At 44.4% G+C, this 23317-nt stretch overlaps 1 protein-coding gene across 5 annotated transcripts in view; it reads left to right on the top strand.

Annotated features, from left to right (window-relative positions):
• The window catches only part of ASTN2 (astrotactin 2), an 836425-nt gene that overhangs the window by 276645 nt on the left and 536463 nt on the right, over positions 1-23317 (top strand). For all 5 annotated transcript variants that reach the window (XM_033122811.1, XM_033122810.1, XM_033122808.1 and 2 more), the window contains one exon: positions 9522-9629. In XM_033122811.1, the coding sequence (XP_032978702.1) occupies positions 9522-9629 (108 nt within the window). The remainder of the gene's footprint in view (positions 1-9521; positions 9630-23317) is intronic.

Below are 23317 nucleotides of genomic sequence, written 5' to 3'. Positions count from 1 at the left end.
TTAAAACAAGGATACCAGCCTCAACCTCATTATACTCTTATATGTCATATATGATTTTAACATACATAAATTTAGGCTTGACATGCTGTAAACAGTAACTATCTGTTCCTTTTCTTACTTCCTGCTCCTTTTCGTATTTATCCAATTCATAGAGAGCAGGTAGTCAGGGAATAGGGGAAACAAGAGATCACAGGATAGGACCAAAAAGTAGCTTGAGACACTAGAAGAAAGGGCCAAAAGATACAGATACAATTTGGTAGTACAAAATGTTCTTTACTTTGGTTTAGAAAAATCAATTCTACAAGTACAGGATGGGAAAGACCAGATTCATTTGCAGTGCATGTGAACAAAGAACTGAAGGCATATTGAATACATGTCAGCTGCCAGTAAAGTGGAAGCAGTCCTGGGCTGCATTATTATGATTCTCGTGTTCACAGAAAGGGAGGTGATAGCGCATTTCTGCTCTTAGTGAGTCCGATCACACCTGCATTATCACGCCTCATTCTGGACATCAAAACTCCAAAAGGATTTGAACAAATTGGAATCTGTTGAAAAGAATCTGACAGAATAAATTTGACATATGGGATGCATATCAAAAGATTGGAACAATGTGTAATACCCAGTGTTACAGAGGATAGAGTAAAATAATCACTCCTCTATACAGCTGATCAGGAGAAGATTGATACAACCTTTCTGGAGGACATCTTGACAATATGGATCAAAAACTTTAAATACGTCAATATCCTTTGACCCAGCAATTCATCTTTTTACTCTCGAAAAAGTGTTACACAGGGATGCACAGGGATTTGTAGAATGATTTATCTTTAGGAACATGCAATGCAATATTATAGTGAAAAATTGGAAATACTACAAAATTTAAACAATAGGGAACTTATTAAATAAGTGATGATACATTGATACAGTGGAATATATTGCGGGCATTAAATGATATGGGGGTTAATAATGACATAGGATGATGTGTTTGACATTTTATTTAGCTTAATTTTAATTCCACAAGTGAGCTCTGTTATTTTCCATAATAAAAGAAAAAGAGAAAGGTAAACAAAAAGAAGAAAAGCTCGGTATGCAGAGAAAATCGCTATTAACACTTTGCTGGATACAGATATAGATGTAGGTATAGCTGAAGGTATTGCTATACATATAAATTTAGATATAGATCTAAATGTGTGCACATGCACACACATGTGATATATGTAATTTATATAATAGCAAAGGTGCCAAGCATATAGTTGGATTCCAATATGTATGTCTGACATAAATGAATGAATAAATATATGCTTAGATATTTTAAACAAAACTTACAAGATGTGCTCACATTACAAGACAATAAAATCCAGTTGTAAAAACATATGCATATAAATGAATGCTTAAAAACTAGAAATAAGGGAAGTCAGTTGGAAGTGATAGTATTTAACTGGATTATTTTCTTCTTTGTGCTTTCTTATTTTGTTCTAATTTTTTACAATAAATTTGCATTGACTTTGTAATCCAAACAACTGTCATTTATATAAAGCATATGATGTAAGGAATGTTGAAGATATTAATAGCTTAGCTCGGATGGAAAGATTGTAACGGGCCCATGAACAATCTTGAAACAGATGAGGGGCCATTGGACGGAGGTCGTAAAACAGCCTGAGCCTGTGATTCCAAAAAGCTAGACAGTCTAGAGAGTAAAAATTGCAGGGAACTTGATTCGTGGCCAACCTCAGAACCAAACTGGTTCCTTGATTCTCTTGTACCTTCTGGATCTGCCTCTGTATTCTAGTCTCTCTGCCATTTATGAGCTACGTGAACTCGAGCATGTCATTTGTGTCGTCTCTGACCTTCAATGTCCCCATCTTTCAAATGGTGATAACAATACCTATCTCATCCAATCATTGTGAAGGTGACATGAGTTGCTATATTTGGGGAGACGGTGAAATGTTATGCAGGATTTGCTAGATGTTAATGTCTTTGTTAGTCGCACTGTATGACAGTAACAGGACTTGTGTCTCTGGACACCTAGTTCATCTTTCCATTGCCCAACTGCCGTATGGTGACAGGTTGGAATGAGTGTGGATAGTTTTACAGGACTAGACAAGGGGATTATTCTGATTGCCGACTACTGCATAATACACCACCCAAACTTAGTGCCTTCAAACAAAAACATGTTATTATGCTCATGGATGCTAGGAGTTGGGAATTCATAAACAACAGAGGGAAGATAAGTTATCTAAGCTCCACCTCGATCAGGACTCAGCTGAGACTCCTCAGACATCTGTGGGTGACTCAGATGGCTGGGGCTGGAATCAACTAGAAACATCTCTCACCGCTTGCCACCTGGCCTGCTGTCTTGGAAGCTGAGCTCAGGCGTGACTGTTGACTGGACCACTTACACTCGGCCTCTCCATGTGGCAAAGACTTCTCACAGCACAGTGGCAGGTTTCCAAAGAGGGAGGGAGGGAGCGTCTACGGAGTCAGCCTTTCCAGAGAGCCGGGCAGAAGCTGTATCACCTTTTCTGACCCAGTCCTAGAGGTTATGCAGGGTCGTTTCTTTTGCAGCCTCTTTACTCAAAACACACCCCTAAGGCAGCCCAGATGCACAGGGAGGGACATTATCTCCACCTTTATTGGGGAAGTGGCAAAGGGCACATAGCAGCAGAAAATGTGGGACAGGAGATTTTGTCATGGCCATCTTTGGAAAAGACAGCCTCCCGTAGGGATCAATGGGATATTTCACAAGACGAAGCTTTACTTTCACGAGATACTGAGTTAAGCATGATTGGAGAGCTTCTCCTCCATAGATAGTTCTTTGTGCCACACACAAGAAAAAGAGAGGATAAATTGAGATAGCTCCCTTCTTGGGTAGTGGGGTGATCTTCTCTGAGATGGCCACATTACACTAAAGGTCAAGTGAGGGATGAGCTTAAACAGCAGCAATAAAGACAGTCTAGTTTTAAAATTAAACATAACTTTTATTAAGTGTCCTTTTTATTACCGAGCATTAGATGTTCACTGAAGGAAAATTATAAAATGCAGATGAGCAATAATAAGAATAAAAATTGAATACCTCAAATGTTACTACCCAGAGAATAACCGCTGGAGCACCTTAACATATTTATTTCAGTATCTTTTTATGTGTGTGTATACATGAAACATTTACATTCTTTGTGTGTGTGTGTGTGTGTGTGAGTGTGTTTAAAACAAATAGGATAATTTTGCACTTAGAGTTTTGCAATTTGTTTTTTAAAACTTGATCATAACCTTAGATCATGAACACCTCAAAATAACTTTTACCTTATTTTTTTAAATTGTGGTTTTTTATATTTTTCTTAGATTAAAACAAGCCTTTATTTAAAAACACATTTTCTAGTTGAAAGAAAAAGTAAAATGATTCTCTAAAATAAAAATGAAAGAATTTATGTTGTTATGAACAGATAGGAAAGCTAACATAGGAAAGCTGAAAGCTCGTGGCATGTAAGAACAATTGTGATTCTTACGATCACAGGTGTTTGGTTATTTGAAGACTCGGATAATGTTTTATATGCCTACTCTGTCTTTTGTAACACACACTCCTCAGCATTGCCGAGCTACCTATTCACACCAAATATCCGCAAGGGTGTGTAAATTTACACGAGTGGAGTCCCTCTTTGCAATCTTCTCTGTTATTTTACTCAACAATTTATCACAGAGAGGCTTGCATGTCAATAAATATAGATTTGTGTCACTGTATTTAATGGTCTCATGAAAGTCTATTTTACAGATATGCCATCATTTTAGTTTTTTTTGTTTTTTAAATTATATTCCCTATAAGTGAGTCTCTGGTCATTTCCACTTTTTTTTTCTTTCTAAAATTATAAACAGTCGTGTTCAGTTATATTTTACCATAAATTTTTTTAACCATAAAGATCAATTTAAAAAATTCAACATGAATCCCAAGAATGCTGCAGAATCTTCTTTCCTTGGGACTCTGATATACCAGGCAGGGGTTAAACACAGGTCCTGCCACCTAAAGGCTATGGGCCTGCAGATAAGACAATCTGCCTCTCTCAACTTCTGTTACCACATCTGGGGGAATAGTAATATGTGCCACCTCTGGGTAGAGTGCCTGGCGCTGTACCTGGCCTATAGCGGTGCCCGATGGCAGGTAGCAGTTGTGGTCAGAGCATCTCCAAGTGCTGGGTGTGTATGAACGTCTGTAGTTTAGCCCTACAGCTCAGAGTAATTGTGAGTTGTATGGTTTAGGGGGTGTGGGAAGTTTTAGCCACTTCTGTCCTCTTTCTATGACTGGCACCCTTAGTATTCCCTGGATAGTTGGGGAATCAGATGGGTTTTTGCATTCCCAAGCTTCATATTTCTCTATCTGGCACAGTTCTGGGCAATCTAAAAATTCAATATCACTGTCACCAACGCGAGGAAGACACAGAGCCCAAATAATTTAACATGTCACCACAATCCATCATACCAAGAGTGCAGGAGATGGAGTATGGAGGGGCTGGCGGAGCAGCTCCGTGGATGGGGCAGCCCAGTCAGAGAAAGTAGACTTGCAAAGAACAGCAGTGCGTTAATCCTCACAGGCCCACGGAAGACCAAGTATCCCAGCTCCTGCTCCAGCCTTTCCCATACTGTGAACGTCAAGTTCTTCAGACGTGTTGATTTGCTCCAGAGCAAACTTGGGCTCAGGTCCCTAATTTGCTGCCACTTACCTGTGTCATCTTGGGGAAGCCTCTAAATACCTCTGAATATCTCAGTTAATTTATCAGCAAAATTGAGATAATTCCCTTGTAGGGGCTTAGTATCCTAGACTGTCTCCATTGCTTCCTCACCAGAAAGTAAGCCCCAGAAGGTCACTGAGGTTGGATCTGTTTGATTCACAGCACTATTCTCAGTGCCTAGAACAGTGGCTGGTAGAGAATGAACACTTAGTGGACATTAGTTAAATGAATGAACAGACGAGTGAGTGTTGTTGTGATTTTTGGAGGTGACCAGTAGGTCCAGGACAGACTGAATGGCCACACATGCATCCCCAAACGATGGGTCGGGACACAGGATGCCTGAGCTTGGCACCCATCCACATGGCTCTGCAATGCATCTCCTCTGTGTCTCAACTTTCCCTCTCCCTCTGTGTATCTCACAGTTCACACATTCCCCCATCCTACAGTTCTGCCATCCATCCTGTGATGTTACAAAGAGAACAGAGGGCCTCCTTTTTTAAAAAAAACATTTTTATTTATTGAGGTAAAATTCACATAACATTCACCGGTCACTCGTTTAGAGTGTATAATTCATTGCCACTTAGTACATTCATAAGGTTGTGCAACTACTATCACCTTTATGTGGGTCCAAGACATTTTAACCAAAAGGAAGCTGCGTACTCATTGACAATCGTTCTGTTCCTCTGCCCCCTCGGCCCAGCCCGGGCAACCTCCACTCGCCGTCTTTAGGGGATTACTTATTCTGGATGTTTTATATAATATATGATCTGGCTTTTATGTCTGGTCTGTCACTTAACAGGATGTTTGCAAGGTCCAGCCATGGTGTAGCATGTGTTGGCATCCCCTTTTATGACTGAATAATACTCCATTGTATAGAATACCATATTTTGTTTATCCATTTATTAGTGAGTGGACACTTGGATTTTTTCTACCTTCTTGCTGTTGTAAATAGTGCTGCTATGAACATTTATGAACTATTATTTGAATACCCTATCTTCAATTATTTGGGATATCCCTAGGGGCAGAATTGCCAGGTCGTGTGGTAATTTTGTGTTTAACTTCTGGAGGAACTGCCCAACTGTTTTCCACAGTGGGTGTACAATTTTGTATTCCCACAGCAATGTATGAAGGTTCCAATTTCTCTACATCCTCTCCAACACCTGTCATTTTCTCATTATTTTGATTATGGCCAACCTAGTGGATATGAAGTGGTGGTGTCTCCATGTGGCTTCGATTTGTGTTTCCCTAATGATTAATCTTTTCATGAGAACGGGGGGTTTTCGAATGAGACAGAAGCCAGGTTCAAATTTGGGGGCTCTGCCATTTGTATTTTGTGTGATCTTAAATAACCAACATTGAGATTCTGAAAGCTAGTTTACTCCTTGGTAAAACTGGGATGCTTCTTACCTCTCAGACCCCTTGTGAAGTGTAGATGGGATATTGTATATGAAATGCGCTGAGCCGTACACATTACGCTGTGGTATGTTGCTCAGCCCATCTTCTTCATGGCTCCATCCTGGACTATTCAGGACCAGAAGAACCAGGGGTTTATGGAACAAGGGCAAAGGAGCTGATCGTCGCGCTCTGTTTTTCTCACCAGTCTCTGACCGTTCTCACTTTCCCTCAGCTCCTAAATGGAAATACTCGAGCAGCCCTGAATGATTAATGGCTGCACTTTAGTTCACTAAATCAACAATTTCATATTAAAATGTTAGTAGAGGGGTCCCTTTTCCATCTGCCTGAATCGTCTCCAAGGCAATCTTTAATTGGCCTGTGGCCTTATCTGATTATATGGACACTCAGAGGTTATATGCCTTGGGTGGCTGCCACCGCCCTAGGATGTCACAAAATGCAGGGAGTCACCACTCCCTTCCATCGGTGCTTCCTTCTCTTCTGGTAAACGCAGGCAGGCATTGAATAAATGAATGTGCCCTCCCCTCAGTGATTTGGTCCTTAAGCCAACTGTTTGCCTGCACTGTATCATTTTCCTCATAATGACCAAGTGAGCTGAGAGATACTGTCCCCCTTTTAGAGATGAATTCAGAGAGGTGAGGTGCCCTGCCCAGGCCCACTCAGCTAATAAGTGACACCAAGAATTAGAAGTCATGTCTGACTCAAGTACTCTGGTTTCTTCTCACCTCTCATGACTCATGATTAAACCAATGTAGAAAACTGCTAGACTCTGCGTGCCTTAGGACAGAGACAATGGCTGTTGTCTTTTAATGGAATCTGAGTTCTGGCATTTTTTTATCCAAGTGTTATTTGAAAAATGATTCAACGCCTTAGTGGGGCCTGTGGTTTCGTCATCTCTCTGCTGTGTCCAAATCCTGGTCCTTAATTATGCTCGGTAATAATGGTTGTATAAGTACCTCCAAAACTGTGTTCTCCAACTGAGCGGGCACTGGAAATGTGGCTCGCTTGTATTGAGGTGTGCTGGAAGCATACACTGGATTTCAAAAACGTATTATGCAAAATATATGAGCTGTCTCAGTATAATAATTCTGTTAATTACATGTTAAAAATGACAAAATTTTGCATCTACTTGGTTAAGTGCGATATATTCTAAAAATTAATGGTACCTGTTTATTTTCATCTTTTTAATGTGGCTACTTGAACGTTTAAAATTGCCTTTGTGGCTTGTGTGATATTTTCATTGGACGGGTTGGTGTAGAGGCAGCCTCCCTGAACCTCAGTTTCCACTCTGACAGTGATACCTGGGAAGTGAGGGTCAGAGGTGTGGGAATGGAGGGAGAACTGGAGAAGCCCGCATGATAGTCAGGACCCTGGCTTCTGTGTGCCTGGAGGTCGGGAATGATGGAGGCATCACTATAATTTGCTAAGCCTGATGGGAGTCTGTACCAATAAGTGCGATTACAGAGGTTTGGGCAGGAGCAGTGAAAAGCGCGCCCTGGTATTGGGGACAAGTCACAGACCTGCTACTCAAAGGTTCAATCATCGGGCTTTTGTCACTGCTCTACCTCCACGCACACTCGCACGCACACACGCGCACACACTTCCTGGGTAATTCTAGTGACGAGGCAGGCTTTGCAGGTGGGCAGACCTGCTTTCAGTTCCCGCTCCCTCACTTAGGACCTCACCTCACCTCTCCGAGATGTGGTGTATTCGTCTGCGAAACGAGGTTCACAGTGCCTTCCTTACAGGGCCAGCTGTGGACAGGAAGTGATGTATTTACTCGTATTTTATCGTGCACCAGCATAGAGACTGGTGTAGGTAATAGACTGCAGCTACTGTCGGGATTTGAATTGTGGTGCTGCTACTTCCAAGCTGTATGACCCTGGGAAAATTGTTTCATCTCCTTGGGCCTTCATTTCCTCATCCATTCCAATGGGAATAAAAGTAGTAATCTACGTCTTAGGGTTATGATAAGGATTAAACCATGTGCAGGGTTTTGCCTGGCAGAGAGACAGTGTTATACAAGGGTTAGCTTTCTCTGATTATATTAGAATTACCTGATGGCTTTGCTGTGGCCCCCACGACACTGTCCCAATTAAGGAACGAATCCTGTCTGAATTCCGTCTGCCATGTTCATCATGGCAGGATGGAATAGGTCATTTGTTGGGGAGAGGAAGGAAGATGAGAAAGAGGGAGAGAGGCTAGGAGAGAGAGAGGATTGCTGGAACATTTCAAAGTACTGGGGTGGCATTAAAGGAGACGTGGGAAGAGGCTGGGGGAGACTCCTGACAGACACAGATTCATCTCTTTTTCACTGTTGCCCCAACATAGCAGGAAGTATGACAGATAAGTATTTCTGTGTATAAGGCAACTGTCTTACCAGGTGACTTCATTTCCCCGTGGCCAAGAATTGTGTAGAAGAGCAAAAGTCGTCCCGCTCCCTTCCTCCCTCTCTCCCTTCCTCTTTCCTTTCTTCCCTTCTTTCCTCGCATCCCCTCTTTCCCTTGCTTTCTTCCTTTATTTCTCTGTAACAATAAAATATGTTAATGGCAATTTGAAAGGTCCTACTGGCCTCTGTAGAGAGCTGCTCTTCCACTGCCCTGGATGTGGCCTCCACCTGCCCACACGGCCCCCGCCAGGGATGCCCAGCTCTCCCTCTCCTTGGAACTCGACTTTCTACCACTGAAGTCTCATCCCGCCATCCTTGCAGCCCTGACTTAAATCTTCCTTTCTCCATAAAACCTTTTCAGGTTATCTGAGTTGGGATGGATTGCTCTCCCCCATGTTCCCAGGGTCTCGTGGTATGGAAAACGGCCATGAATTAAGTTAAAGGTGGTCTACAACCCCATGTGTCACCTTGACTAGCTTATGACCCACTGGCTGGCAACGCCCGCCCGGGTTGTATCTTTGTATGTCCAGGTTCTGGCTCTGGGCCTGGCATATAGTAAGCACTTGAGAGAAATGTGTGTCAACTTCAGGTACCTGGAGTGTTTTCTTAGAGTCAGGCTTATCGTACTAAACAACAATATAGCTATCAATTATTTAGTAGCCATCAGGGACCCAGCATTTTATATATCATATCTCCTTTCATCTGTAAAGCAACCCCACAGGGTTAATAGTTATTGTCCTTATTTGAGGAAGAAAGAACACAGGGCTCAGAAAGGTGAGGCGTTTCTCCAAGGTCACAGCCCCATGCCTGCCAAGCCGTTGTCAGAACCCACGTCCACCTCACTGCCGGCCCTGAACCCCTTCCATAAATCAGGCTGACTCCAGGGTCGCTTGGGATGTACAGAAAGAAGTCTGGGGATGGGGTCGCTGATCTTAGGGATGTATGACAGACTTAGGAAGCTTCTGGAGGCCGCTGGATGACTGATGGAGTGTGCTTCCTTGCAGGGGGAATCAGCTTTGGGAGAGTCAAGGGGACTTCGGGCTCAGAGGCAGATGACGAAACGCAGCTGACGTTCTACACGGAGCAGTACCGCAGCCGTCGTCGCAGCAAAGGTAACGGAATCCTTGGAAAGGTTCTAGAACCAGAGTCTGCAGGAGGCAAACCTGGAAGCAGATTTGGTGCTTAATGACAGAACGTAAATCTTAACCTGATCCCATTCCAGTTAACTCTGAGCCTGGCATCCGAAATCCGAGCTAAATGGGTGATTGTCATTATATCCAGTTCCTTCCATTCTTTGTTTGCTTTCTGGCCTACCTCATTCCTCAAAAGACTGAGGGATAAGTTTTTTGTTTTTTTAGGTTTATGCATTTTTTTTTAATCCAGCACAGGAAATGAAATAACTAAGATAATGAGATTGAAAGGAAAACAGGAGTAAGGAAAATCATTCAAATGCAGGTTAAATCAATGGAAGGTAATCGGGGCCATACTGGGTTGTGTAGTTCTCAGAAGGAACTGGCAGTTTACCTCTGAAATTCTTAGCAATCAAAGTGCAAAAGGAAACACTCGGTGGTAAAATGTGCAGGGGCCTGTGGGACAGACAAGCGTTTGTTCAGGAAATTCTGTTTACCTGACTCTAATGCCAGAGGGACAGTTCTCCAGTCAGTCCCTATAAACATGATACCATGTGACTTTCTAGACAGTGTCTTCAACAGACAAAATTAGTATCACTGCATAATTATTTTTCACAATGGACTCATCGTGAGGAGATGTCAGAACACTGAAACAGAGCTCCATAAAGGGCTGAGGTCCACAGTCCCCTGTGATAAAATGTGCTCTGGGGGGAAAATAGAGCATATTTGAGGCAATCGCCTGCGAAGGTAATTCATCATCCTTGAGTGTTTTGTAAGGATAGGAAATTAGCAAGTTCAAGATTGCATTTGGGAACACAGAACTTGGGGTGCAAATGTGGATTACACACCTGTGATTAAGGACAGGTCCATGGGTTTAGGAGCAAGCCCCAGAAAGAAGCACAGGTCCTCTTGCAAACTTGGAGGTTGCTCATCAAGGCACGTGGCAGCCTGTGGTCCTCTCTCCTCTCCACGGAAGTGGGCTGGGGAGGGGAGAATCTTCCCCACAAAGCGATTCTGCGTGCATTCCACCTATACCGTGTTTCCCTGAAAATTAGACCTAGCCAGATCATCAGCTCTAATGCGTCTTTTGGAGCAAAAATGTATGTAAGACCCGGTCTTATTTTACTGTAAGACCTAGTATAATATAACATAATATAAGATAATACCAGGTATAATATAATATAATATAATATATAATATAATAATATAATATAATATAATATAATACTGGGTCTTATGTTGATTTTTGCTCCAAAGACGCGTTAGAGCTGATGGTCCTGCTAGATCTTATTTTCGGGGAAACACGGTACATGATGATATTCAAAGAGAATAGGTCACATAGCTTCTCTGGGCTCCTTTTGCTCTTAGGCACGTTACCTGCCTTCCCTATGCCTCGGTTTTCTCATCTGTAAAATGGGTCTCGTAACTAACTCACATAGCCTTTAAGGTGAATTTTGGTTATGATATATAAAAGATTTATCACGGTGCCTGGTATATGTGAAGGGCAAATACAGTAGACGTTATTCATATCAGTTCAGTTCTCATTGTTGTTTTCATATTTCCCTATCCCTAGTGCCTTTCACTGAAAAGGTGCCATGTGGTGAGTGTCTCTCTGGGCACTTCACCTGGGAAGGTTTTGTCGCCTCTAGCCGTTAGAATAATTGGGCCTTCCTCTCACTCCTTCCCATATCTCAGCTTGCTGGTATCTGCTGCCCTGGAGACTTAGAAGTTGGTGATGGATGATTCTTGACTTGTCTTCTCCCTCTCCCCAAAAGAGCTGCCAGAATTCAGGCTGGGTCTCCTCTTCAGGGCTGGGCTATTTACAGCTAATTGGAAAAACATCCATCATTGCGCGTCGCCCTTGTAAACTGGAGTTAAATTTAAGAAAGAAATGCAAAGGCAAGCCACGTGTAGGACTTGAGATAAACAACTTGGCCCAGTGCCCCAAAAGGCCAGGCTGTGTTTCCAGGATGGCGAGGACTCCAGGGCTGTGCTGCACCCGCCCCGCCCCCTTCCTCCCTGGCCCTCTTGTCAGCTGAATGCCAAGTTGGTAGCTTTGTAGACCTACTGTCTGCAATGGCGAGTCCCTCTCCTGCCACCCTGGTTCCCACCACATCTTTCTCTTCCTCCTCAGTTTCCTGGACTTGTTTGCTTGCTTGTTTGTTTTAATCTCTATGTTGTTCTTCCCTCCTTCTTCTCTCCCTTATTTACCACTGCTTTCTTCTCTTTATTGTTCTGTCTTTTGTTCTCTTCTGTGTTCTCCCTCTCTTCTCTTTCTCTCTCTTCTTCTTCTCTTCTTCTCTTCCCCCTTTCCCACCACTCTTTCTTCTTTTTCCAGCTGTTACCTAGTGAAACCTTCCTTTTTTCTTCTTCCCTCCCATCCTCCTACCCTCCCTCCCATACATCAAATATTTGCTAAGCACCAACTGTGTGTCAGAAAATCTTTTCAGCATTGGGTGCACAAACCAAGGAACAATTTTTTAAAAGCCCTACCCTTGAGGAGCTTGTACTATGTCAAAATATAATACATTCGATGGCGACAAGTGCTGAGGAGAAAGATTGCAGCAAGGAAAGACATTGAGAGAGTCGGGAAAGAATCACAAGTACAGATTCCCTGAGCCTGAATTACGCTGCCCCTTTTGCAGAAGCACAGGGGAGGCAGTCCTGACAGTGTACTTGATGTTGTCAAGGTTATTGCTGCTGCTGCTGCTGCTGCTGCTGCTGCTGCTGCTGCTGCTGTGGTTGTTTCTTGAGCATGGAGAGTGAACTTGGTCCTGGCAGGTGTCACTTAGAACCCAATGCCCAGTTCTGCAGACACTGCCTGGGAAGGGCCGTGACCCCTTTTTGCTGTTTCTTACATGCTGTGCAGGGGTCCAGGATGTTTCAGGGCTCACTGCGCTAATGTGAAAAATGCACAGTACAAAGGAGGTTAGCCAAGGGATGTTTGGGAATCCTTGGAGATGACAGAACAATGGAACAGAGTATCAAGAGCATGGATGCTTGCAGCGGGCTGCCTGGGTTCAAATCCCGGCCCCGCCACTTGCTAGCGGTGCCAGCCTGAACGCGAACCTTAACCTCTCTGTTTATCGGGTTCCTGATTGAAAACTAGGGATAGTAGAATTAAAGCTCTAAGGGGGCATTCTAAGGTTCTAAGAATTAAAATTAGTTGGTATCTATAAAGCACACAAGGGGTTCAGAGGAGGGCGAGAAGAAATTGTGGTGGAGCTAAGATGCCTGGGAGGAGGGAACGTGGGACCGAGTGTGCAGGTGAATCTCAGGTTTGGTGCCGATGAGCTGTGCGGCCTCAGTCAAGTCATGCCACTTATCTGGGTCTCTGCTATCCCATCCGAAACGTGGGAGAGTTGGATCTCCAAGGTCCCTTTACACTGAAGCCAGTGGAAGTGGGTGTGCATCTGTGAGAATCCCCTGCTTCCAGCTTCGGTTCCCTTTGCATTACTTCTACCCCTCCATGCCCAATGCCTCTCTCCTTTCCTGGTTCTCTTTTTGGAAAAAGTGTCTGTCCCTGGCATGAGTGGCTCCTGTTGTCCCGTTTGGCTGTGACTTCCTGCCTAGGCCTGCCTTCATGTCATCTCTGCCCTCTCCCTGACCTCTACTACCACCATCCCACCTCTTCCTTAGCACACGCAGTGTGTCAGCAGTTCCCTGTGGTCTGCCCAGGGCTGCAAAAGCCAGCCTGGCCATCACACAGAGGATGCGAGAAAGTGCAGTGAGGTGGGGAAGAAAGAGATAAAAATACCAAGAAAGACGATCCCGTAACTGGTTGGAAACAGTCATCTCATGGCATTTGGAATCCGTATCATTTCACTCTACCCCATTCCTTTCCATCTGAAAACAGGATCAGGGCTGTGTTTCCCAAATCCAGGGACATCAAGACATTCAACTGTTGCCATCTTTGAAGGGTTCAGAAGGAAGGTGGGATGCTGGTGTCATCTGACCGTGAAAGGAGCAGTGGTTTTTCGTCCCAGATTTGCCACCAGTTTTCTATGTGACCTTGGCCAAGTCACTGTCTGTGTCCGAGTCTCAGTTACCTAATTGATAAGTAGAGGTTGAAAAAGGATGCTCAAAAGTCAGTCAGTCAGTGCTGCGTTAGGTCTTCCAGAGGACCCTTCTGCATGGGGCCAGGCGGTGCTCGGGAAGATGTTGGAAGTTGTTGGAAAATGAAGTAGAACCAGATGTTACCTGGGTGGTTCATACTCTCCCAGCTTTGAGAGAAAAAGGAGAAATGGAGGAACACCAGAGAAATGTGGGAGGGCTTCCTGGAAGAGTGGACGCTAAAAGTGACCTGGATCCAGGCATGGCTCTGTCACTGTGCACCCACATGGCATGAGCCAGTAGTGTCAATATTCTTGTCTTTAAAATGGGGTAGCGAAATCTCCTTCCCAGGGTAATGGTGAGGATCAAATGGGAACATGTGCGTCTCCCGTGAAACCACAACTCCCAGCCTTAAGTTCTCCCTTCTGCCATCACAGCCGCCCTTGTCCCTGCCAGGTATGTTGTTTGCTTCAGAACTGTTCAAATCACCTTCTCAATGGTCTCACTTACTGTCTTCCAACCCATTCTGAACCCTGTAGCCAGAGTAATCATTTAAAAAATGTCAGTAGGGATCATGTTGCTTCTCTGCCTAGAAGCTTTCAATCTTTTTTTTTTTTTTTTGTATTTAGTGTGGAATGTGAACTTCTTACCACCTACAAGCCTCTGAGTGGTCTGGCCTTGCCCATATCCCCTGGGCCCTGTCTATGCCTGCCTCCCAGGCCTCTTCTCCAACATTCCTACGTCTGTCCTGCCAGAACCTTCACAAATGTTCTCTCGTGGAAGCCTGTCCCCTTCTCTTTGACTCACTCCCGCTCGCTGTGACATCTCCACTTACGTGGCATGTCTTCAGCTAAGCCATTCCATATCTAATTTCCCTGTTGTGTGCCGTGCCAGCGCCTGTGTTCTTCCCCCTCTGTAGAGGTCATCGCTGATGTCATTTTATATTTCCTGATATGTTCTCCGGGCAATATTTGTACCCTCTCCTGAACTGGCAGCTTCATGAAGATGGGCACATTGTCATCTGTGCCCAGCTTTCCTTCCTGGGCACTGAACAAAGGGAGGCTGTCCATAGTGTGTACTGGGCTAATATTTTTGAATGAATGAATGATTAATGAATGAATTAAAAAACTCTCTGGCCCAGTGTTTGAATTATTGGAAGTGCTCAGGGTGGTCGCTGCTTTTCTGTCGACCCCTCTTGTTGCCTCTCACTCCATTCTCACCTGCTGAAAAAGGGTCTGCTCTCCTTTCTGTTCTCTCTCCTGTTCCTGGTGAGAAGAATGGAAGCCCCAGGCCTGCTTGTTCTTGCATTGCAGGATCGCCAGGGAAGGACATGCCTGGTCGTGGGCAGAGGGCCTGAGTACCGGTGTTGAACACCCACCCACTTGGGCAGGTTGGAGTGTGTGAAATGTGAAGGGATCTAACAAGTTCCGGAGTTTCCCTGGCAGAGAGGGTATACCCAGAACCGATGGTAGAGTGAGGCCAGGGAATGGAAAGAGAGAGGAAACCTGGCACATCTTTTCCCTACCTAGCTCTTTCTCTGTAGCACGTCCTATGAAAGAAATCGAAGTGGCATCAGACCCAGCCAGACCTGACTGTGAATCCTGACTTCACATCATCCCCTTGGTGGGGGCATGGCTGGGCTTTTCACATCCAGGCTCTTCCCTCTGTATACAATAGAGCTGTTGACATCTACCTCACAGAGTGAGCAAGTCTAGAGATGGAAGATTCTAGGACTCACCCAAAGGTGCTCAAGAAATGTTATTCTTTCCTCCTGAAATTCCCCTTCCCTTGAAAACGTTCTGAACCCCAAACTAAATCAGCTAAAATCCTATTTTTGGCAATAGGATTTACTGGAAAAGAGATGTGTGATGTAGTCTGAGAACCCGCCCTGGCTTCCCTAAGCCTCAGGTTCTTTGTAAAGGAAACGGGGCTGTTATTCAAGGGTGTCTGACATGGCCAGGTGGAACCCCATCCCAGAGCAAAGAACTGGAGTAATGAACATGGTGGGTGGTGGAGACGAAGAAAGGCTGAGAGACCAAGATATGTGTGTGTGTCGTGGAATTTCCTAAATCAGGAGTCAGCGACCTTTTTCTGTAAATGGCCGATGAGTAAAACATATTTAGCTTTGTAGGCCATGTAGTCACTGTCGGAACTCTTCAACTCTGCTGTTGTACCTTGAAAGCTGCCGTAGACAACACAAATGGATGAACATAAATGTGTGCTAATGACACTTTATTTCAAAACACACAAAAAAACAAAAAACAGTTTGTTGACCCCTGTCCTACCCCATCCACGTCATACAGGTGGCCCTCACCTGGAGGACTGGCCCAGGAAACATGGGAGAAATCTCACCGTGCTTTGTGAAATGAATCTGATCTCATAGCATACATGATCTTGCTGCCTAAAGAAGTCTATTTGTCAAGCAAAGAGTTCTATGTTTGGTTAAGTAAATAACCGTTTAATCCATCACTTGCTTGGGGTTTGCCAATTCTGATGGTGTTCTATAAAACTAAATGAGTAGCTGAATATGGTAGGTGCCCACTGGGCAGAATTTCACCTTATTAACCAGATACAATCCTGCGTACGTCAAAGGACAATGGACCCAGGGTTAGGAGATGCCTACTGAAGTCCGTACTGCCAACCCCAACTCACGTAGTGACCCTTGGCAAGCATGTACCCTCTGGGGGCCTCAGTTTTTCTGTCAGACAAGGATATTAATGCTTCATATCATCAAATCCGAAGCATCAAGACTGAAACTCTAACTTATATTTATGGAATCAACAACCTTACTAAGCGAGATGCTGGGAAGGGTGGGGAATAGGGTTGGGGGAGGGCTCTCAGCCTCAAGGTGATTGTAATTTCCTTGAGGGAGATAACAGCTGGCACAGATAAGCAATGCTGATCAGGATAAGCTCGTGTGTAATTAAAGGTCCAGATGAAAAGTGCAGATGGTATGCCCTGCCCCAGGCACAGTGTGGAGCGGGAGAGAGAGCAGACACAGCTGCTGGGTGACTCCTGCAGCTCTGCTAGTAGCTGTGTGGCCTTGGGCGAGGCTCTCTTCCTCTCTGGCCCTTTCTTCTCATCTGCGGACGGCCCAGCCAGTGCTAGAAACCCGGGCTTTCTGATTCCTGATCCCATGTGCTTTCCTCTAACCTTTGCTAATTGTAATTAGTTCCCCAGCAGCGAGAGCCAGGGCATGGGTGTCCCTGGTTTTGCTTATCTTTTTGTTTTTCTTGCTTGATTTACTTTCTCAGTGCTTAAGCTGAGATTTTCTGTAGCGATAAGAACTCTTGAACTGTAAGCAAACCTTTGTGCCAATTTGAACAGATGTGTAAATTTTTTTTCTTTTTGATTCTCCCCTGACAAAACACACATGCACACACACACGCGTGTATGTATATGTACGCATGTGCGCGCGCGCACACACACACACACACAGTTTAATCCTGTTTTAGAGGAAAAGGACAGGAGGGAACATTCAAGCCACATCTTCAGAAAAGGAAGCCTTTGGGGATTGAGGGTAGGAGACTCTTCTGAAATATAAGCTGAGCATGAAGAGATGGAGCTGAGACTTCAGGAAATGGGAGGCAGGTGGGCTGAAAGCTGAGCACTGACAGAGCAGTACCTGCCAAGTATGAGAACAGAGGGTGCACGGTGCCCTGGGGGTGGGGATGGGAGAGATGCCAGAAACTGAGTCAAGTCCAAGTCTATGGCTTTGGGAAGAACGGCCGATGGGCTGGAGAAACAGGCAAGAGCCATACCTTGACCATCCTTTACCCACCACTTCTCGCCAAACCACAGGGTATTTTCAGTCCTAATGATAATCCATCCAATCTTCCATTTTATATCCATAGACGTCAAAGCTTAGAGAATGGAAGCATTTTCCCCAAGGTTAAAATGTTGCCTTTTCAAATGACAAAGCGAATGGGGCAAAATATTAGCAATAGGTGAATCTGAGCAAAGAACAATATATGGATATCCTTTGTGCTCTTCTTATCCTTGCAGCTTTTCGATAAGTTTGAAATCATTTCCAGGCTAGAACATAAAGGAAAGAGTAGGGTGATGTTAGCCTTCAGAATCAGCAGACAGGGGTCCAGATCCTTGCTCTGCCCCTGCCTGGCTGCGGGGCTTAGGACAAGGCACCTTCTGTCTCTGAGCCTCAGTTTCTCCTGGGTAAAGGGAGATGCGGCTAGTATTAATCCTGTTCTTTAGGCTTCTTGCGAGGCTTGCTGGAGCTCATGAGTGCAGAGGACGTGCTTCGCTGAGTGTGCCTGCCGTGTGATCAGTTTTCACTAAATGGTAAGCGCTTCACTGCAGCACATCAGCGCCTGCACCATGGCCTGTTTCTAATGTGCTGGCCTGCAAATTGGTCTTGCTGCTAAAAAAGAAAAAAAAAAAAAAAAAAGATTTTCAGCAAGAACACAAATTTGGTGGCCTGAGCCTCTTGGAGACATTGTGAAGTGGCTTTTCCCTTCACCATCCTTGTCCCTTGCTTGAGGACAGCCTCTTTCACAGGCTCATCTGCAGGCTGCTCTCTGCCCACCTCCAGGGCACACCCCTAGGACTTGCTACTCAGGAGAATACACACTGAAGACAGATCAGTTGGTATCTAATCGTCCTCTAAGCTTTGTGACCTGGGAAAAGTGACCCAAAGCCCAGGCTGTGGACAGAGGAAATTGTGTCAGGGACATGGGGCAGGTGGTCCTGGTGAGGGGGGACTCAGGACCGACACAAGGCCCTTGTTTGTCCTAACCTCTTCTGCCCAACTGGCTCGTTCCTCCCTGCCCGACAGGGATTCCTACTGAGCACAACATAACTGGAGCTCAGGACCAAGGGTTAGCAGTGGTCCAGAAGTGACCCCGTCAGTGGCCTCAGGTTATCCTAGAACATGGACCTGGGCAGAGGAAAAGCAGGAGTAGGTCAGGGCAGGGTGGGGAGCCAGGCAGAGGGAGTGCTGGACGAGCTTTTGAGAGAAGGAGGGCAAGAGACAGGGACAGAGGGAGGAAGGGCCAAGCAAGAGAGTACTGTGGCATTATGAGAAGGCCTAAAGCTTGGGTTCCAATTGAGGGTACACCCTTCTCTGGTTTTGGGGATCTAGCAAGGCTTTGATCCTCAGTTTCCTATCTGTCAGTCAACAAGGTGGAAGTTGACACTCGCTAAGTTTTCAGCAATATCATCCTGAGGGTTCATGACAGAAATATATAGCAAGGACGGACACAGAGGAAAAGCACAGAAGAATCCATATTTGATTGACTGAACTCTATCTGCACTGGTCTGTGCTTTTATATGCATCATTTTATGGAATTCTAAACAACACAGTGAGAAGGGATTGTTTTTATCTCCATTTTACAGATAAGTACACTGAGACTTAGAGAGCTCGCTCACCTGAGGCTACTCTGAGGTAAGAGGAGCTGGGATTTCAACAGTAAGCTGTTTGGTTTCAAACTCCGGTCAGACCGTTACATGATAAGACACGTAAAATGCATATCACAGTACCTGTCTCAGGGCATATCTCATTCAGAGACAAGAAGTAGATACCCATATCTGTGCTGGTGTGGAAAGCCTGATCAGATCCCTGAGAAGTTCCAGCTACTCACTTTCTAACCCCTGCAGGGAGCATCAGCCTGGGAGGAGCCAGGAACGGGAGTGGTCAGAACCAGCTCAGGCATTGAGAAGTTAGTTCAACATGGAGGAAAACAGGCAGCATTCTTGGGGACCAGCCCTCCCGGGGCACTGCCAATGTTGGGGGTCCTGGTATTTGACCAAGTAGGAATACATATGACAAAGAGAAGTTCCAGTGCTGTGCTCGAGCCAACCTGTACCAGAGTGTGAGAGCCACTTTTGCTCATCATTCCCACCTCTGCTGTGAGTGACGTCATGTTTGTAGCTTATGATCAAACGTGATGTAAGTCTTTACACCGTGGAAACTGGCAAACATTGCAATGGACGTTTCCCCTTCCTCCTCAGGGAGCCCACTGCTAAATATTTATCAGCACTCAGCTGAGAAGAACTGTCAATGAGAAGTAAGAATTTAGCCACAGGGTGAGGTGCAAAGACCTTTTTGTCTAGAAACAGTCTAAGCGATCCAGAATCTTTCCTAGAGGATGATGCGCTAGGCCTAGAACAAAGCAAACCACACAGTTCAAAGATCCAGGCAATTTGCAAAGCTATACACGATGTCAGAGGGGTAGTAGATTAGGGGAGCGGGAGTATCGCTTTGCGAGGGGTGTAAATGTCTAACTATTACATTGTTTTGTACACCTAAAATTTAAAAAAAAAAGTGAAAAGATTTCTTTCAGAAACAAGACAAGGTCAGCTGGGTAGGCAAGATAGTTAAGTCTGAGAGTTAGGTAGTTGTCTCGCCTCTCTGAACTTCAGAATCACTTGGAAAGCGATTTAAAAATTAATCTGGGGAACGTAATTTAGTGGTTACCAGAGGGTAAGGGGGTTGGGGGGTGGGAGATGAGGGTAAGGGGGATCAAATATGTGGTGATGGAAGGAGAACTGACTCTGGATGGTGAACACATAATGTAATTTATAGATGATGTGATACAGAATTGCACACCTGAAATCTATGTAATTTTACTAACAATTGTCACCCCAATAAATTTAAAAAATAAATAAATAAATTAAAAAAAAAAAGAGTCTGTTCCAAGTACATACCTCAGACCCATTACATGGGATTTCTGGCCAAGGGGTCCAGGCATTGGCATATAATCCTTTCCAAATTCCCCTTTCCAACCAGAGTTGAAAACCACCAGCCCACAGCTTCCTTGACATACGAGGTGTGATCAAAACCTACGATGAATGTTTAAATTAATATATGTATGTATAACACACACTGCCATTAATCCCCCTCAAAATACTCGTCTTCCCCTCGAACACACTTATGCCATCATTCTTGGCATTTTCTGAAGCAGTTCTGGAAGTCCTCTTTCGTGAGTGTCTTTAGTTGCGCTGTCATGGCTGCCTCCATGTCCTGAATCATTTTGACTTTAGGGAAGAGACAGAAGTCACATGGTGCCAGATCCAGCAAATGAGGTGGATGAAGACCACCATAATGTTTTGTATTTGACAGAAATTGCAGTTTACCAGAAGCGATGTGTGACAGGGAGCATTGTCATGATGGAGAATGAAGTAAAGACACTCACGAAAGAGGACATTCAGAACTGCTTCAGAAAGTTGTCAAGGACGATGGGATAAGTGTGTTTAAAGCAAGGGGGAATATTTTGAGGGGGATTAATGGCAATGTGTCTTTTACTGTAATAATTTTTTTTTTAATTTAAACATTCACCGTATCTTTTGATCACACCTCATATTAGCCAACAGCATCTCTGTTCCTATTCTGACATTGGGCTGCCATGGATTGTATCCCCCCCCTTTCCCAAGCCAGGAACTTGAATAACTATAATAAAAGGAATAAAAAGTTATAGCCACCATTTATTGAGTGTCACTTTTGTTCCAGGTCCATCGCATATTCACTGATCTTCCTATATAATTAGTTATTGTCCCCATCTTTACATGTAAAACAATGAATCTAAAACCAGACAGAATGACCTCTCCAAGGTCATAGAATCAATAAGTTGAGGGACTGAGGCTTAAACCTCATTCTGACTGGCTCCAAAATCTAATTGTCCCAACACCCAGGAGAATGTCAAAGATTTTCACTCCTTCCCTCTTACCATAACTCTTCCCTAGTAGTTAGCTGTTTGCGATTTGCAGTAGGTGAATGTTATCCTCCAGAAGCTTTCAGTAGCCCAGGCAGGCTTTTGGAGAGGTCCTGTTTTCCCTCATGGGGAGATGAGACTGGAGTTTGGATTTTTCTTACTGAAAGAACAGTAAAATACAGAAACCTAGCTTTGATCGAGGCCTGCATTTGGCTCTATTGAATGACATATTAGACATGAGAAAATTATGTATTCAGAAATTGTAATGGACTAAGAAAAGCTCCTATCTGATGTCTCTCTTCTCTCCCTTCCTTCAAACCTCAGAGGAGACAGTGTTTTGTTGTTGTTGTTGTTGTCATTGTTGTTTTTTCTCTTGAAGTTTCCTCCCAGACTATCCCTTCCTAAGCTGCAGAAACATCAAGCAGTCATGGCAGATGAGAGTTCCTTGAATGCAGTGAGGGAGCCAGACAACTTCAAAAACTCCCTCCCCAAGTCCGTGACGGTCCCCGAAACATTGTTTAAATTGTTCTCCGTTCTCCTCTTCCTTTGAGATGCCAGCCAGCTCAGCACCTGACAGCCAGCATCGAAGGGAGGGAGACGGCTGTCAGGAATCAAATGGGAGACCAAAGGTGATAAAGCAAACATGTCGTTTTTAGTTGCTTACACTAGCGAGAAGGAATAATCAGTCTTTCTTGCTTTCTTGTTTTTCAACTAGGCTCAGCAGGATTTCTCCCCCTTTTCCTTATACTGAGAGATGATGACTTTCTGTTTCCCACCCCAAGCGTGAACACTCTGTCATCTCCTTTCTTCGCAATCCTGGGTGACGGCCAGGATTCTCTTACCCTGCAAAACCCTTCCCCCCAATACACAGAAGGTACTGGATAGGATCGCCTGTGCCAGGTCCTGGTATACATAACCTTGTTCAGTGCTGACCCCTCGTTTGGGTGATCGTGGACGAGTTACTGTATATTCCAGGCCTTAATTTCCCCTCCCCAAAATGGAAGTGATAACCCCACTTTACAGGATTCGCATGATGACTAAACAGAATCATGTGTCACAGAATACAAGGCATGTGAAGGAAGACAGCAAAAGAAGAGGCTGAGAAGGGTGAATTGACCCAGATCAGGAAAAGCTTTGAATGCCATGTTCATTTATTTCATCAGCTTATGTTTACTAAATATCTAATTCCGTTGAGACTCGATGCTAAGGACTAGGTACAGAGTAGAGAATAGACCCAGGATGTGACTGCCCTTATGAAGTACGTAGTCTGTCCAGGGAGAAAAGGGAGGGAGAGAGTACTTCACAAATAAACACGTCAATGAATACAGTGTATCATTTCAAACTGTGAGAAGTGCCTCTGAAGAAAAGACAGGGAGAACTAAGTTGTGAAAGGCATCATTTATTTATTTTTTTAATGCCTGCTACTTTATTTTAAAACTGTTTTCTTCAAGTCAAAGGTATCTTTGAGGAAACCAGTATTAAAGCTTAAATCTGAAAGGTGAGTGGAAAGTAGCCAGGTATAAAACAAAGGTATCTGCATGTGAGCAAGAGAGAGCTTGCACTTGAATCTATATGAAATAGGGAGTCCAGGAAGGCTTTTGAAGAAGAGACATCCATCATCCTGTTTATGTTTTAAGATCACTCCTTCCACAGTGGAGGACTAAGTGGAAAGAGGAGAGAAACTGGAGGCAGGAGAGCAGTTAGGAAGCTATTTAGGTAGAATGAGGGCACACTGGGGGAGCATCGGAAGGGGTGGCTGCCAGGGACATGTTAAAAGACGGTTAGCAGCACCTGATGACTAATTGGATCCAAGAAGGTGAGTCAATGAGGAAGGGACTATACAGCGTCATGTGTAGGGGATGGGGATCTCGGGGACCACTTTCAAACATGGCCTCCCATGGGATGGTAAATAAAAGCATAAAAGGAGGAGACTACCCGAAGGAAAGAAGT

Source organism: Rhinolophus ferrumequinum, chromosome 12 (assembly GCF_004115265.2).
Source record: "Rhinolophus ferrumequinum isolate MPI-CBG mRhiFer1 chromosome 12, mRhiFer1_v1.p, whole genome shotgun sequence".
NCBI classification, from domain to species: Eukaryota; Metazoa; Chordata; class Mammalia; order Chiroptera; family Rhinolophidae; genus Rhinolophus; species Rhinolophus ferrumequinum.
The sequence above is the reverse complement of the archived record's forward strand: the minus strand, read 5'-3'. Positions and strand labels throughout refer to the sequence as shown.